Source organism: Aulostomus chinensis, chromosome 21, assembly GCF_037954235.1.
Source record: "Aulostomus chinensis isolate RoL2024-O1b breed Wild chromosome 21, RoL_Achi_v1.0, whole genome shotgun sequence".
NCBI classification, from domain to species: domain Eukaryota; kingdom Metazoa; phylum Chordata; class Actinopteri; order Syngnathiformes; family Aulostomidae; genus Aulostomus; species Aulostomus chinensis.
The window spans coordinates 25,385,113-25,403,913 of NC_141340.1; the positions used below are offsets into that span (position 1 = coordinate 25,385,113).

The window sequence follows — 18,801 nt, forward strand, 5'->3', positions numbered from 1 at the left end:
CACACACACACACACACAAACACCATCCATTGTCTTCTGCTTATTCCTTTTAAGGATTACGAGCCAGCTACTGCACTTTGAGGCGTCCGTTATCTGGAGCTGCTGGATGATGAACACATAAACTCACACAATTCAAACAATAACTATCAATCATTTCAGTTGAGCAGGTTTGGGTCATTTCTTTTATTTGGAAAATTAAAAACACAACCTTTGGTCTTCATTGATCATTAGTTTTTATTTGCACAGGGAATTAAAAAAATAATGAACATGATCAATTTTCCATTAAAAAACAAAAAAGGTGGAGAGAACATGAACACAAGTGTTGGCAGAGAGGCGCCACTACTTTGACACAAAGTTGTTTGATTGAGCTCAGTGGTTTCTGCCCCTCTGCCAAAAGGCTCAGTGTCTCCGCACTGGAACGAACTCCTGAGGATCTTCTTTGGCCAGCTACCAGGGACAAGGGCTGGACAGGGTCTCTCACGCTCTGGTGGGACTCCCGCATCTCACTGCTGATGTCATGATCCCGCTAGTTACGCTGATCCTTATTCAGGCGGCCCCACAGAGCTTTGGCCCCTGGATGGTCCAAAGCCACAGGCTACAAAGAAAATACAATGTTTCAAGTTACAACCATAACATTTGGTCACCCAGATTTCAGTAAAAAAGATTTGGACTTTACCTTTGTGTTCTTACACGGGGTATTGATGTGTGTCCTCAGGGGAGGGGCACTGTCTCTGTCCTCTGAGAATGTCTCCTGTGCCAGGGAGGCTCATTAGCATGAGGGACATGGCCTCCAAAGGCTCCTCCTTGTTTTTGGCCTTCCTGCGGCCCCTGGAACGGTGCCCTGGTGGGTGTCCTTTGGGGGAAGGTCAATGTCTCCGTCCTCTCTGAACAAGGACAGTTGCGCCAACTAGGTCCATTTGCATGAGGGCCACGGCCCCCAGTGGCTCTCCCTCATTTTTGGCTTTCCTGCAGCCCCTGGCAAGGTGCATAGGTGTGTCCTCAATGTTGCTTCCATGAGGGGGCATGCACGTACAGTGTATCTGGCAATGAAGTTGACATTAACTTTGACCTTGTATTCTCCATGAGCCACACACCAGGCTGATGAGGGCGCTAATGACATTCTGGCCAAGCCCCCAGGTGATCCCCCAACTGGTTAAATACCTGGCTTTCCTCACCTTCCTTTAGAACGGAAGAAGCCTCTCGGATAAGTGGGGAAACGTCTTCTACACCAGTGAAAGAAGAACTTTTGCCTACACCAGATTTTGTGTGTCAACAGAACAGCATGTCTGCATATTTTGCCAAAGAAAATTGGACTCTTTGCAACAGCCCCTTCTTGGGCTCAGCGGGGGCATCCCCCTGGCTCATCTGCATTTTCTCTAGACTGTCTTTCGTACTGGAAAAAAACAAAAAACATGACGATGAATGACTCTGTCAGTCATTGAATTCACCTGTTCAGGTGTCTGCTCAACTCTACTGATACCAGAAACTCAGGTACTTACTACTGGCCCCCGTCTGGTTTCACCATCAGATGGACCATTTTTATAAATGGATGATGGAGAGCCTCCTGAGGTGTGATCCTCTTGTCTGGGTCCAATTCCAGGAGAGCCTTCAGGAGGTCGATGAAGGCAGCTCGATCCTCCAACTCCGCTTTGTTGTCTGTCTCTGAGGGGAACTGAGTTTGCAAAGATTGTGTTTGTCAGCATCCTTCTATCAGCAGGAGAGCAAACTTGTATTAATGCAAATGGACCACTTACTGTCATCAGCGCGTCCAGGTACTGGAGTAGCCCTTTCCAGTTTGTAGTCCCTAAAGTGTAATCCTACATGGTCGACAGCAACAAAACACGTTAGATACTTTCTCCTAAAGGTTTGAATCATTTCAAATAGTTCCTGCCTAAATGAACACATCTGGAAAGGACAGAAGAAGTTCAAATACCTTCAACCTCCATTTCGGTTGTAAGTGTTCACAGTACTCAAAGTACATCTGGGTGTGTTTCCCGGCGTTGAGTAGGTGGTCAGGTGGCTGGCCAAAGACGTCCACCATGGACCTGATCTGGAGAGAGAAATTTGTATCAGCCAATGTCCTACTTTACCTCCCTAAATGACTTGGGATATGTTTTCTGCAGTGGGATGTCATGAGGTCTTCGCTACTTACAATCTGGAACTTGTCCCTTGGAAACAGGCGACGGGCGGTGAACAGTTGAAACAACAGGCAGCCGAGAGACCACATATCTATGGCCTCGGACACAGGGAGTCCCAAAAGGACTTCAGGGGCACTGTTGGTAAAGAACAAGTTGAGGGCATTGTTTATTGTGTTTTGGGTTGTGTATTGCCTGCTACTATTTTTATGTTGGTTTATTGCCTGTTTGCACCGTGAAATTTCATCTGTGCTGTATGTCATGCACGTACAGTACACTTGACAGTAAAGTCGACTTTGACTTTTCACAAAGTCAGCATGTGTGTGGAACATTGGAACAACTTTTAATGGATTGTGAAGAGCATGTGACAAGAGGGGCCTTGCAGAGGGATCTTACCGTATTGCCAAGGGCTGGATGATCTGACCGTGTTTGCTATTAGCCTCGCTCGTAAAGAAGGACAGGCCAGAGTCAATGATCTTGACTTTGAAGGGTGTCTTTTCATGGTCCACTAACATGACGTTGTCCAGTTTTAAGTCAGAATGAATTATTCCCATTGACTTTAGTGTGTCTAAAGCTGTCAGGAGCTGCAGGAAAAAGGAGGAAACGTATGAGACCAAGGTGAAGGTCGGTATAATTCCTGGACCAGTCAATAGAAAAGCTTGACATTCTTACCTGCTGTGCTATCGGTCGTATCTCATGAAGGTTTAGTGGCTGGAAGTTTCTGTCTTCTAACAATTCATATAGGTTCCTATCCAGCCTCTCAGATGATAGATAGGCGTTTTCTCCAACTTCAAAATGCTCAATGTCCTTGACCAAATTTGTCCTGTCCTGGTCAAGGACACTCATTGCCTTTGCCATGGTTATCTAGAGAGAGGAGCAAAAAATGACATTGTTGAGAGACGCAGGGTCGTACAACCTATGCTAATGCTTTAAATGTATGCTCTCACATACACACATACACAATATTGAAACGCTCTCACATACACACTACTGAAACGCTCTCACTCACACACTCCTGAAACGCTCTCACATACACACTACTGAAACGCTCTCACATACACACTACTGAAACGCTCTCACATACACACACACACTACTGAAACGCTCTCACATACACACATACACACTCCTGAAACGCTCTCACATACACACACACACACAACTGAAACGCTCTCACATACACACACACACACAACTGAAACGCTCTCACATACTCACACACTCCTGAAACGCTCTCACATACACACAAACATACGACTGAAACGCTCTCACATACACAAACACACAACTGAAACGCTCTCACATACACACACACACAACTGAAACGCTCTCAAATACACACACACAATACTAAAACGCTCACACATACACAATACTGAAACGCTCTCACATACACATACACACACTAGTGAAACGCTCTAACACACACACACACACACAAAACTGAAATGCTGTCTCACATACACACACACTCCTGAAATGCTCTCACATACACACACACACAACTGAAACGCTCTCTCACATACACACTACTTAAATGCTCTCACATACACACATACACACAACTGAAACGCTCTCACATACACACACACTCTACTGAAACTCTCTTACATACACACACACTCCTGAAACGCTGTCTCATACAGACACAACTGAAACTCTCTCACATACAAACACACACTACTGAAACGCTCTCTCATACACACATACAAATGAAATGCTCTCACACACACACACACACACACACTACTGAAACCCTCTCACATACACACACAATACTGAAACGCTGTCTCATACACACACACACACACACACACTACTGAAACCCTCTCACATACACACACAATACTGAAACGCTGTCTCATACACACACACACACACGACTGAAACGCTCTCACATAAACACACACACACAACTGAAACACTCTCTCACATATACACACACACAATATTGAAACGCTCTCACATACACACACACTACTGAAACGCTCTCTCACATAAACACATACACACTACTGAAACGCTCTCACATACACACACACACAACTGAAACGCTTTCACATACACACACACTCCTGAAACGCTCTCACACACACAAACATAGGACTGAAACGCTCTCACATACACAAACACACAACTGAAACGCTCTCACATACACACACACACTACTGAAACGCTCTCACATAAACACACACACACAACTGAAACGTTCTCTTTCATACACACACACACAATTAAAATGCTCTCAAATACACACACACACTACTGAAACACTCTCACATACACACTCTACTGAAACACTCTCAGTTACACACACACGATTGAAACACTCTGGCATACACACACACTATTGAAATGCTCTCAGATACACACACACACTACTGAAACGCTCTCAGATACACACACACACACTACTGAAATGCTCACACATACACACACACTACTGAAACGCTCTCACATACACACACAATACTGAAACACTCTCACATACACACACACTACTGAAACGCTCTCAAATATACACACACACTACTGAAACGTTCTCTCATACACACACAAACTACTGAAACGCTCTCACATACACACACACACAACTGAAACGCTCTCTCACATACACACAAACACACTACTGAAACGCTCTCACATACACACACAAACACAACTTAAACACTCTCTTATTCACACACACACTCCTGAAACGCTCTCACATATACACACACTACTGAAACGCTCTCACATACACATACACACACTAGTGAAACGCTCTCACACACACACACACACAAAACTGAAATGCTGTCTCACATACACACACACTCCTGAAACGCTCTCACACACACACACACACAAAACTGAAATGCTCTCTCACATACACACACACTCCTAAAATTCTCTCACATACACACATACACACAACTGAAACACTCTCATATACACACACACACTCCTGAAAAACTCTCACATCTCTCTTATCTAGAGAGAGGAGCAAAAAATGACATTGTTGAGAGACGCAGGGTCGTACAACCTATGCTAATGCTTTAAATGTATGCTCTCACATACACACACACACACTCCTGAAACGCTCTCACATATACACACACTACTGAAACGCTCTCACATACACACACACAACTGAAACTCTCTCACATACAGACACAACTGAAACTCTCTCACATACACACACACTACTGAAACGCTCTCAAATACACACACACACTCCTGAAACGCTGTCTCATACACACACACACACACACTTCTGAAACGCTCTCACATACAAACACACGACTGAAACGCTCTCACATACACACACACTACTGAAACGCTCTCTCATACACACATACAAATGAAATGCTCTCACACACACACACACACACACACACTACTGAAACGCTCTCACATACACACAATACTGAAACGCTGTCTATTACACACACACACACACACTACTGAAACGCTCTCACATAAACACACACACACAACTGAAACGCTCTCTCACATACACAAACACACAATTAAAATGCTCTCAAATACACACACACACTACTGAAACACTCTCACATACACACTCTACTGAAACACTCTCAGTTACACACACACACGATTGAAACACTCTCACAGACACACACAACTGAAACACTCTCAGTTACACACACACACTATTGAAACACTCTCACATACACACTCTACTGAAACACTCTCAGTTACACACACACACGATTGAAACACTCTGGCATACACACACACTATTGAAATGCTCTCAGATACACACACACACTACTGAAACGCTCTCAGATACACACACTACTTAAACGCTCTCACCTACACACACACTACTGAAATGCTCTCAAATACACACACTACTGAAACGCTCTCACCTACACACACACTACTGAAATGCTCTCAAATACACACACTACTGAAACGCTCTCACATACACACACGAACACACTACTGAAACGCTCTCACATACACACACACTCCTGAAATGCTCTCAAATACACACACTACTTAAACGCTCTCACCTACACACACACTACTGAAATGCTCTCAAATACACACACTACTGAAACGCTCTCACATACACACACGAACACACTACTGAAACGCTCTCACATACACACACACACTCCTGAAAAGCTCTCACATACAAACACACACTACTGAAACGCTCTCTCATACACACACACTACTTAAACGCTGTCATATATACACACACGTACACGCACAACTGGATCGCTCTCACATACACACACACACACTACTGAAAGGCTCTCTCATACACACACACACACTACTGAAAGGCTCTCTCATACACACACACACTACTGAAACACTCTCACATCCACAAAAACACTGCTGACACTCTCTCACATACACACACAACTGAAACGCTCTCACATATATACACACACTACTGAAACACTCTCACATACACACACACACTACTGAAACGCTCTCACATACACACACACTCCTGAAACGCTCTCACATACACACAAACACACAACTGAAACGCTCTCACACACACACACACAGACACACACACACACACAAACACACAACTGAAACGCTCACATCCACACACACACAACTGAAACGCTCTCTCACATACACACACACTCCTGAAACGCTCTCACATACACACACACACACAACTGAAACGCTCTCTCACATACACACTACTGAAATGCTCTCACATACACACACAAACACAACTGAAACGCTCTCACATACACACACTCCTGAAACGCTCTCACATACATACACACACACTACTGAAACGCTCTCACATACACACACTCCTGAAACGCTCTCACATACATACACACACACTACTGAAACGCTCTCACATACACAAACACACAACTGAAATGCTCTCACACAGACACAACTGAAACGCTCTCTCACATACACACTCCTGAAACGCTCTCACACACACACAAACACACAACTGAAACGCTCTCTCACATACACACAACTGAAACGCTCTCTCACACACACACACACAACTGAAACGCTCTCTCACATACACACTACTGAAATGCTCTCACATACACACACACACACTACTGAAACGCTCTCACATACACACACTCCTGAAACGCTCTCACATACATACACACACACTACTGAAACGCTCTCACATACACAAACACACAACTGAAATGCTGTCACACAGACACAACTGAAACGCTCTCTCACATACACACTCCTGAAACGCTCTCACATACAAACACACACTACTGAAACGCTCTCTCATACACACACACTACTTAAACGCTGTCACATATACACACACGTACACACACAACTGGATCGCTCTCACATACACACACACTACTGAAAGGCTCTCTCATACACACACACACTACTGAAACACTCTCACATCCACACAAACACTGCTGACACTCTCTCACATACATATACACACACTACTGAAACGCTCTCACATATATACACACACTACTGAAACACTCTCACATACACACACCACACTGAAACGCTCTCACATACACACAAACACTACTGAAACGCTCTCACATACACACACACTCCTGAAACGCTCTCACATACACACAAACACACAACTGAAACGCTCTCACATACACACACACACACTACTGAAACGCTCTCACATACACACACACACACAACTGAAACGCTCTTTCATACACACACACAACTGAAACGCTCTCACACACACACACACAGACACACACACACACACAAACACACAACTGAAACGCTCACATCCACACACACACAACTGAAACGCTCTCTCACATACACACACACTCCTGAAACGCTCTCACATACACACACACACACAACTGAAACGCTCTCTCACATACACACACAAACACAACTGAAACGCTCTCACATACACACACTCCTGAAACGCTCTCACATACATACACACACACTACTGAAACGCTCTCACATACACACACTCCTGAAACGCTCTCACATACATACACACACACTACTGAAACGCTCTCACATACACAAACACACAACTGAAATGCTCTCACACAGACACAACTGAAACGCTCTCTCACATACACACTCCTGAAACGCTCTCACACACACACAAACACACAACTGAAACGCTCTCTCACATACACACAACTGAAACGCTCTCTCACACACACACACACAACTGAAACGCTCTCTCACATACACACTACTGAAATGCTCTCACATACACACACACACACTACTGAAACGCTCTCACATACACACACTCCTGAAACGCTCTCACATACATACACACACACTACTGAAACGCTCTCACATACACAAACACACAACTGAAATGCTGTCACACAGACACAACTGAAACGCTCTCTCACATACACACTCCTGAAACGCTCTCACATACAAACACACACTACTGAAACGCTCTCTCATACACACACACTACTTAAACGCTGTCACATATACACACACGTACACACACAACTGGATCGCTCTCACATACACACACACTACTGAAAGGCTCTCTCATACACACACACACTACTGAAACACTCTCACATCCACACAAACACTGCTGACACTCTCTCACATACATATACACACACTACTGAAACGCTCTCACATATATACACACACTACTGAAACACTCTCACATACACACACCACACTGAAACGCTCTCACATACACACAAACACTACTGAAACGCTCTCACATACACACACACTCCTGAAACGCTCTCACATACACACAAACACACAACTGAAACGCTCTCACATACACACACACACACTACTGAAACGCTCTCACATACACACACACACACAACTGAAACGCTCTTTCATACACACACACTACTGAAACGCTGTCACATATACACACACGTACACACACAACTTGATCGCTCTCTCATACACACACACACTACTGAAACACTCTCACATCCACACAAACACTGCTGAAACTCTCTCACATACACACAAACACAACTGAAACGCTCTCACATATATACACACACTACTGAAACGCTGTCACATACACACACACACTACTGAAACGCTGTCACATACACACACACACACAACAGAAACGCTCACATCCACACACACACAACTGAAACGCTCTCTCACATACAAACACACTCCTGAAACGCTCTCACATCCACACACACACAACTGAAACGCTCTCTCACATACAAACACACTCCTGAAACGCTCTCACATCCACACACACACAACTGAAACGCTCTCACATACACACACACACACAAATGAAACGCTCTCTCACATACACACTACTGAAATGCTCTCACATACACACACACACTACTGAAACGCTGTCACATACATACACACACAACAGAAACGCTCACATCCACACACACACAACTGAAACGCTCTCTCACATACACACACACTCCTGAAACGCTCTCACATACACACACACAACTGAAACGCTCTCTCACATACACACTACTGAAATGCTCTCACATACACACACACACACTCCTGAAACGCTCTCACATACACACAAACATACTACTGAAACGCTCTAACATAGACAAACACACAACTGAAACGCTCTCACACACACACACACAGACACACACACACACACACAACTGAAACGCTCACATCCACACACACACAACTGAAACGCTCTCTCACATACACACACACTCCTGAAACGCTCTCACATACACACACACACACAACTGAAACACTCTCTCACATACACACTACTGAAATGCTCTCACACACACACACACACAACTGAAACGCTCTCTCACATACACACTACTGAAATGCTCTCACATACACACACAAACACTCCTGAAACGCTCTCACATACACACACACACACACAACTGAAACGCTCTTTCATACACACACACTACTGAAACGCTGTCACATATACACACACGTACACACACAACTTGATCGCTCTCTCATACACACACACACTACTGAAACACTCTCACATCCACACACACACAACTGAAACGCTCTCTCACATACACACACACTCCTGAAACGCTCTCACATACACACACACAACTGAAACGCTCTCTCACATACACACTACTGAAATGCTCTCACATACACACACACACACTCCTGAAACGCTCTCACATACACACAAACATACTACTGAAACGCTCTAACATAGACAAACACACAACTGAAACGCTCTCACATACACAGACACACTACTGAAACGCTCTCACATACACACACACGACTGAAACGCTCTCACATACACAGACACACTACTGTAACGCTCTCACATACACACACACTACTTAAACGCTCTCACACACACACACACAGACACACACACACACAACTGAAACGCTCACATCCACACACACACAACTGAAACGCTCTCTCACATACACACACACTCCTGAAACGCTCTCACATACACACACACACAACTGAAACACTCTCTCACATACACACTACTGAAATGCTCTCACACACACACACACACAACTGAAACGCTCTCTCACATACACACTACTGAAATGCTCTCACATACACACACAAACACTACTGAAACGCTCTCACATACACACACACACACACAACTGAAACGCTCTTTCATACACACACACTACTGAAACGCTGTCACATATACACACACGTACACACACAACTTGATCGCTCTCTCATACACACACACACTACTGAAACACTCTCACATCCACACAAACACTGCTGAAACTCTCTCACATACACACAAACACAACTGAAACGCTCTCACATACACACACACACACAAATGAAACGCTCTCTCACATACACACACCATACTGAAACGCTCTCACATACACACACACACACACAAATGAAACGCTCTCTCACATACACAGACACACTACTGAAACGCTCTCACATACACACACACTACTTAAACGCTCTCACACACACACACACACTACTGAAACGCTCTCACATACACACACACTACTTAAATGCTCTCACACACACACACACACACACACACACACACACACACAACTGAAACGCTCTCTCACATACACACGACTGAAATGCTCTCACATACACACACACACACTCCTGAAACGCTCTCACATACACACAAACACTACTGAAACGCTCTAACATACACAAACACACTACTGAAACGCTCTCACATACACACACACACACAACTGAAACGCTCTTTCATACACACACACAACTGAAACGCTGTCACATATACACACACGTACACACACAATTGATCGCTCTCTCATACACACACACACTACTGAAACTCTCTCACATACACACAAACACTACTGAAACGCTCTAACATACACAAACACACACAACTGAAACGCTCTTTCATACACACACACAACTGAAACGCTGTCACATATACACACACGTACACACACAATTGATCGCTCTCTCATACACACACACACTACTGAAACGCTCTCACATACACACACACACACAACTGAAACGCTCTTTCATACACACACACACACTACTGAAACGCTCTCACATACACACACACACACTACTGAAACGCTCTCACATACACACACACACACAACTGAAACGCTCTTTCATACACACACACAACTGAAACGCTGTCACATATACACACACGTACACACACAATTGATCGCTCTCTCATACACACACACACTACTGAAACGCTCTCACATCCACACAAACACTGCTGAAACTCTCTCACATCCACACACACACAACTGAAACGCTCTCACATTCAAACACACTACTGAAACGCTGTCACATACACACACACACTACTGAAACGCTGTCACATACACACACACACAACAGAAACGCTCACATCCACACACACACTCCTGAAACGCTCTCACATTCACACACACACACAAATGAAACGCTCTCTCACATACACAGACACACTACTGAAACGCTCTCACATACACACACACTACTTAAACGCTCTCACACACACACACACACACACACACAGACACACACACACACACACAACTGAAACGCTCTCTCACATACACACTACTGAAATGCTCTCACATACACACACACACACACAACTGAAACGTTCTCACATACACACACTCCTGAAACGCTCTCACATTCACACAAACACACAACTGAAATGCTCTCACATACACACACATGAATGAAACGCTCTCACATACACAGACACACTACTGAAACGCTCTCACATACACACACACTACTTAAACGCTCTCACACACACACACACACAGACACACACACACAACTGAAACGCTCACATCCACACACACACAACTGAAACGCTCTCTCACATACACACACACTCCTGAAACGCTCTCACATACACACACACACACAACTGAAACGCTCTCTCACATACACACTCCTGAAACGCTCTCACATACATACACACACACAACTGAAACGCTCTCTCACATACACACTACTGAAATGCTCTCACATACACACACACACACAACTAAAACGCTCTCACATACACACATTCCTGAAACGCTCTCACATACACACACTACTGAAACGCTCTCACATACACACACACGACTGAAACGCTCTCACATACACAGACACACGACTGAAACGCTCTCACATACACACACACTACTTAAACGCTCTCACACACACACACACACACACACAGACACACACACACACACAGACAACTGAAACGCTCTTGAATGCTATTTTTAACTAAATTTTGTTCTTTTTATGTACCCTCATGTCCTGAAATGACAATAAATGGTGTTTGAATCAGTTAATAAATAATGAATAATGTATTCATGTGTTTTCACATCTTTCAATTCAAATCAACTGTTGATTTACAATTTAAATCAACATCTAAAATCTGAAGTGCAGAGTCATATATCCCACCATAAAGTGCACAGCAACACTTGAGTAAGGAAATGACTTCATCACAAGTACTGCCCTGAGAGAACTGCAAAATATTGATTTCAAATTTAAACAACAGAAATTGAGCGGAACAGGAAGTCCACTGCACAAGAATCAAGGGGTAAAAACAACCCACAACCACAGACCCAACACATTCACTGTAACAGCAAAGTGGTCTTTATCAGACCATATTTCTTCAAACATCAGGCCCCTGGTCCTCACAAAATCTCTGATGTTTTGAATGGTCCTGCTCATCAGAACAGGGTGCTCAGGAAGCCTGCACTGCCACACTCCAACTTTGTGTCAAGGTGTCCCTTTGAAATGGGAGTTTTGAAGTGTTTCATGACAGCGCTCATTTCATCCTTGGTCCAGGGCCTTTCCACACATCTTCTTGATTTGAACTCTGTCAATCCAAAAAAAAATCTAAATTAAGATAGTGAGGACAATAGCTGTTATAAATTTAGTTCAATATTTTTTAAATGACCTTTGAGCTGCTGAAATTAAGGTTCAGGCTTGTCCAAAGTCCCGGCCAGGGGCCAATCATGGCATGAGGTCAGCTACTATACGGCCTCCAGCCTCTGTCTTATCATGTGTTAGTTTTGGCCCACCACCACTGTCAAACAGAACTAAGAACGCCTGCAGATCCAGAACACAGTTTCTCTTTCCACTTCATGGTGACAGCAGCACTCTGGAACTTCCCCTGACTGTGTGCCCCATACAGGCCACTTTGTTCCATGGCAACTCTTGATGAAAAGAGGACGACCGATTTTGAGGGCTGATGCTTCCAGGGAAGACGGAAATTACAATCTGTGTTCACGTCAATTGCTTAACACGGCAAACATTTTGCCTTTCATGGTTAAAGAAATGTGGATGGGGCCATCAGCTCTTGGATATTCGCACATTTTAAAATCTGGCCCTCTTTGAAAAAAGTTTGGACACCCTTATGATATACAAAGGTCACATACAGTAGTATTTCTCTTAGTGATGTATACATGATGACACCATGTACTACATTGAACTGTGCTTGTAGTATTCTGTCAATATTTATCTATTCATTTACATGTGTTGATCAATTCAAGTTTAAGCACCTAAAAATAAAGTAATTAATGGATTTAGTCCTACCCTTGGAGCTGGATACCACACTCTGGGTCACACACAGTTTTGTTTGCCCTGGAGAAGCAAGAAATTATTTTGTTGAATAGCTAGTACAATATCCTATCCATCTCTGGAGAAGTTCACTTTCTACACCAAACAATACTACTTACTGAATAGCAGCTTGAACTTCTGGGTTGAACCTTCATTTTTTTTCTCGGTGGGGTAAGTTGGTCAGAGATCTTACTGGCTTAAGTTATTTTTCACTTTCCCTTACCAGGGGTCTGCAGCCTTTTTAATGTGAAGTGCCACTCCTCAGTCAGGGTGCCATGACAAACTTTGTGTGAATATTAACTTTCATAATGACACCGTATCAAAATGTAAATCTCCAAGGAACTATACGTTTTTTTTTGTACAAAATCTGGCAATGTGATTTCTGGAAACCCCTCTGAACCATTACTGCCATTTTAGACAAAAACAAAAACCTTACCTTTGCAACTCTTGGCCTCACCCTGGGTCAATTGCATACTTTTTCTTTTCCCTACAATAAATAAATAAATAACAAGAAGGTTCAGATTTTAGAAGTTCTGAAGTTTTAACGGCTTTGCAATTTGTCTGCGTTCTCCCCTCTGTCAGACACCATTTAGCACAGTAGTACTGCCTGCTATATAGCAAGGACAAATTATGAATTTCCCATACGTTACCAAAGGAGCTGGAGGGCTCTTCAGGTATTGTCATTTCTTGATTTTCTGGTGAAAAGAATACAAAAAAGGCTTTCAGCATCTATCGAAGTTAAGTGATCAATGAACTACTTTGGTAGTGGTAGTGATTAGGAGTGTCTGGTCTAACTTTTATGAATATGTTCTTGTTTCCTGTATGTGTACATAGATATACCACATGACTCCTCTTGAATGTGGAACCAAACCATGGACTTAACCCTGATGGCCACATTTAGCTCACTGTTAGGGCTATTTATCGTGACGACCATGTACCTTGCCGACTTTGACTGACTGTGACTTTAGACTTGATTTAAAGTCTAATCGCACAAAGACAAAATGACGTATGAAGGCTGGGTGGAGCATCACATAGCCTCCCTGCTGAGGAGAGGAAATATCCAGGCTGATCAACAGCCTCCATCAGGCTTGATCATGTCGAGCAGTCGTCAAGTGGCCTTCTTTGATTTCCTTTTTTGACTCTAGTTTGTTGCTGAACGTGTTTATACATTGGTTTACACATTGGTTTCGCTCCTTAACATTAATATAAGCTTAAATATCGAACAGTAACTGCTGCTGCTCTTTAAAAACATTTAAGTTGAAACATTAAATTTAAAGTCAACATTAAAATGACTATTATCATTAAATGATTTGAAATAGTTTTCTTTGAAAGCAATAATGTTTGTTCGTAGTGCATTTCTGTTTCTGCTTTCAACCTGGTATTCCCTAATAAAAAATCAGAAAGAGGAAAAAAGGTCCGTTGCACACTTTATGGTTGACCAGACCATTTTCTGTTGAGGAGAAGCTAAACAAACATAAACTCATGATAACTTTACAGTGCTGAAGCAAAGGGAACCAAATTTTGGTCCTTATTCCATGATATACCATGAATGTATACAGGAAGATATTCAATACATACCCCTTAGTCCAAGGGGACAATCTGACTCTTCATTGCCTCCATCTTCGTAATCTCCACCACTGTTGTCTCCATCGCCTCCGTCATTTCCACCACCTTTGTCGTCTCCACCATCTCCATCATCGAGCTCTGGGTCCAATTCATCTAAAGAAAAGCATGATTGATGGAAAAATAAAAATCATTGTTATTGCAAGTTTGTACACCTCACATGTTTTTGTATTATTTACTTGAACAATAAGGCTATTCTGTTCCTGTAATAAAATTTGTAATTCTTTGAGAAGAGCTATCAAGAGTGTTGTTACCACCACTTACCTTCAACCTCAATCTCGTCAAGAGACTTTCCCTGGAATTTTGCAAGAGTTCCTTTCTCCATTGCAAGTAGAAGCTTTGTGATTTTTGCCATTTCTCTAGTTGCCTCCGGCAGACGATAAAAGTCTCTGTGGACCCGTATATCATGGCCCAAAAAGTTGGCAAGTTGGTCCAGCTCATTATTCTTGAGGTTGAGAATTTGGGACAGTGTTGCAATGTGCTTGCGAAGGTGTGTTGACCTGAGATGATCAGGATTCTTTGCACCACACATGCGTGCAAAAACTCTTATGCAGTCCTGTCCCCTGTAGTGGCTTGCGGGGGGACTGTGGCCGTCCAAAGAGGAAAGGATTATCCTTGTGCACATTACATGTGTCTCTCTTATCTGACAAAAGGGCTGTTGCACTGACAAGCTCAGGGTTTAATAAAACAGCAACTTTCCTCCCTCTTTTGCCCATAATTTCTACCCTGCTGAAGTGCTTGGCTAGCTTTTGTTCAAACGGTGACAGGCTAGCAGCTATGTCACTATGGAGCTCTGTCTGGTCCCTTTTTTTTGAAGGATTCAAGTGTCATTTTGGAGACTTCTCCCGCACGGCGCCTGTTAAAGACAATTATTTGAGCAAGTGTCACCCTTGCAAGTTCTGCATACGCCTGTGGAGACTCAAGGTCTTGTAGGTTTTCAATGGCGCGAGCCGATTTCTCCTCCAGGTACTTGTGCAGAAGCTGCACATCTCTTGTGAATGGTATGGTGGATGGTTTATTGAATTTTGACTTGCTCAAAGTAGCCAGTGCAGTGTGGGAGACCTGTCCTGCCCACTCTTTTGTGCAGAGTTGTGTGAATCGTTCTGCTGCTTTAATCAGATTTTCATCCTCTGCTGCAGTGGCCCTGCAAAGGATAATGCCACCAATCTTCTTGAGCGAGTGTCCCACTTTTAGGGCAAGACTTGGTGTGCAATATGCATGCTTCTCTTCAACATATCCTACAACTGCTCTGACAGCTCCAATGATCTTGTAGAAATTTTTTGGCTTCACAGCATCTTCAAAGGTAAATACAGAATATTTCTCTCTTCAGGTCAACAACAGTCTGCCCATTTCGCGGACCTTTGTTCTGATATACTCAAATTTTGTTGGATCATTCCCATGCTTGTTGTAGAGAGACTGGCCCGGTTGCAGAACGAGGAAGTCGTTTCGTACAACAGAAGCTACCTCATCTTGCCTCATACTTCCAAGGACTTTCCAAAATCCAGCAGAAATTGCTTGGCAGAATGTTGCCTCCACCATATCAGCCAGAACTAAGACCTTGCTCTTACCAACAGCTTCAGTTTCTGAGACCGTCTTTGATGGGCATCTACGCAGGTGGCGCCACAGCTCCTTACGGATAAACATGCCGTTACAATATGCACAGTGAACATGCGTTTTGGTATTCACAGTGACTTTTGATTGTGCTTGTCTTCTTTTTATTTTTAACTGTCCCCCATGATTTCTCACAACTTCTTGGTTATGTTCATAATTACCTTTGTTCCGCAACCTCTCAAGTAATCTTTTTCTCTCTCTTGATTTCTTAGGGAATGAGAATGCTTCAGCAATATCAGGCTCTGCTTTTTCATGCTTTTTAAGATGACGGGATATTTTAGATTGAGGTGTTTTGCAAACGTAGCAGTAGTTTCTTGGAGTGCAAGAAGAGACTTCTGGGGCTGCTGCAGTCTCAGTAGACTCCTTTGTACTTGTTGGAAGTGTGTGGGTCTTGCTTGTCGTAGGATCATCATAAGAACAGGGTTCACAATCAGGTATGAGGTCATCATCAATGCCAAATTTGCCAGACTTGGAACAATCCTTGTCTTCTTTTTCCATGCAGGATGTAGGTTGCGGCACTGTCTTTGTCCTTTCCTGAGAGGAAAGTGATTTAACTGGTCCACCCTTGCAGTGTGGGAGGTTTACCCACTGTGGATCCTCACTATCAATATTTTGTTCAGTGTCAGGTGCAACATCTTCATCAGAGTGGGATTCATCACCACTTGATGCAGTGTGAGGTTGATAGACATCAACGGAGGAAGAGCCATCATTACTTGCAGAGTCAGAAACATGCTCATCATCAATATCCTATGTAGCAAAAAACAACAACAAAAAAATTCGAAATTAAACCCCCAAAATCTTTTCCTGTAAGTTACCATCCAACAATGAAACTTTTTAAACTCAAATTTGAAATGAAATAGAAGACAATCAACATACCAGCGGCAAATCTGTCTTGAAAAAGCACGATTTGTGCCATGATTTTGAACACACTGAAAGCACATTGAAATGAAAGGTTACCGATTCATCCTCACGCTTTTGTTTTAATTTAACATAAATAAATGCACTGAAGACAACAACAACCATAAAAATTGTGTTTGAGTGATGTAAATACAAACATGCGCATGTGAAACCAAGCCATCTTAGACACAGGTCCGTCGCAAACTTCACAATGGTCCAAAGCGCTGACAACTGCACTTATAGTTCGATGGTGGCACTGAGGAAACAATAATGTACATAGGAAAATAAAATTGATGAAAATGGTAAAAATACAGTATAAATATTCAGCCACAAACTGCACTGGATTATATGAAGGTGTCCTCATAATTCAGGTGTGTCAGGTGCCCATCCGACACACAAGTCTCAGTTTGAAGCATGTTCAACAAGTTTGCTCCTGTCCTCACACGCTGTGTCCTCACAATCCTGTCAGGACACAGTGTGTGTGAGTGTGTGGACGCCTGAGCATTGTCAT

At 43.2% G+C, this 18,801-nt stretch overlaps 1 protein-coding gene across 8 annotated transcripts in view; it reads right to left on the reverse strand.

Moving 5' to 3' along the window:
• Nucleotides 1-220: 220 nt before the first annotated feature.
• LOC147242114 (homeodomain-interacting protein kinase 2-like) overlaps nucleotides 221-18,801 on the reverse strand; it is a 34,312-nt gene continuing 15,731 nt past the window's right edge. For 4 of the 8 annotated variants that reach the window (XR_015111025.1, XR_015111024.1, XR_015111022.1 and 1 more), the window contains 16 exons: nucleotides 18,449-18,546; nucleotides 18,270-18,322; nucleotides 16,047-18,140; nucleotides 15,738-15,878; nucleotides 14,810-14,854; nucleotides 14,596-14,646; nucleotides 14,136-14,183; nucleotides 13,236-13,416; nucleotides 2,808-2,999; nucleotides 2,532-2,719; nucleotides 2,153-2,273; nucleotides 1,934-2,050; nucleotides 1,755-1,817; nucleotides 1,500-1,672; nucleotides 677-1,393; nucleotides 221-595 (listed from right to left, as the gene is read on the reverse strand). Coding sequence is in view for 1 of the 8 variants with exons in the window: in XM_086192024.1 (XP_086048150.1) it covers nucleotides 1,270-1,393; nucleotides 1,500-1,672; nucleotides 1,755-1,817; nucleotides 1,934-2,050; nucleotides 2,153-2,273; nucleotides 2,532-2,719; nucleotides 2,808-2,999; nucleotides 13,236-13,268 (1,011 nt within the window). In the remaining 7 variants the exon portion in view is untranslated. Of the gene's footprint in view, nucleotides 1,394-1,499; nucleotides 1,673-1,754; nucleotides 1,818-1,933; nucleotides 2,051-2,152; nucleotides 2,274-2,531; nucleotides 2,781-2,807; nucleotides 3,000-13,235; nucleotides 13,417-14,135; nucleotides 14,397-14,595; nucleotides 14,647-14,809; nucleotides 14,855-15,737; nucleotides 15,879-16,046; nucleotides 18,141-18,269; nucleotides 18,323-18,448; nucleotides 18,753-18,801 lie in introns of those variants that run through there. The other 4 variants (XR_015111023.1, XM_086192024.1, XR_015111027.1 and 1 more) reach the window with 4 other exon arrangements.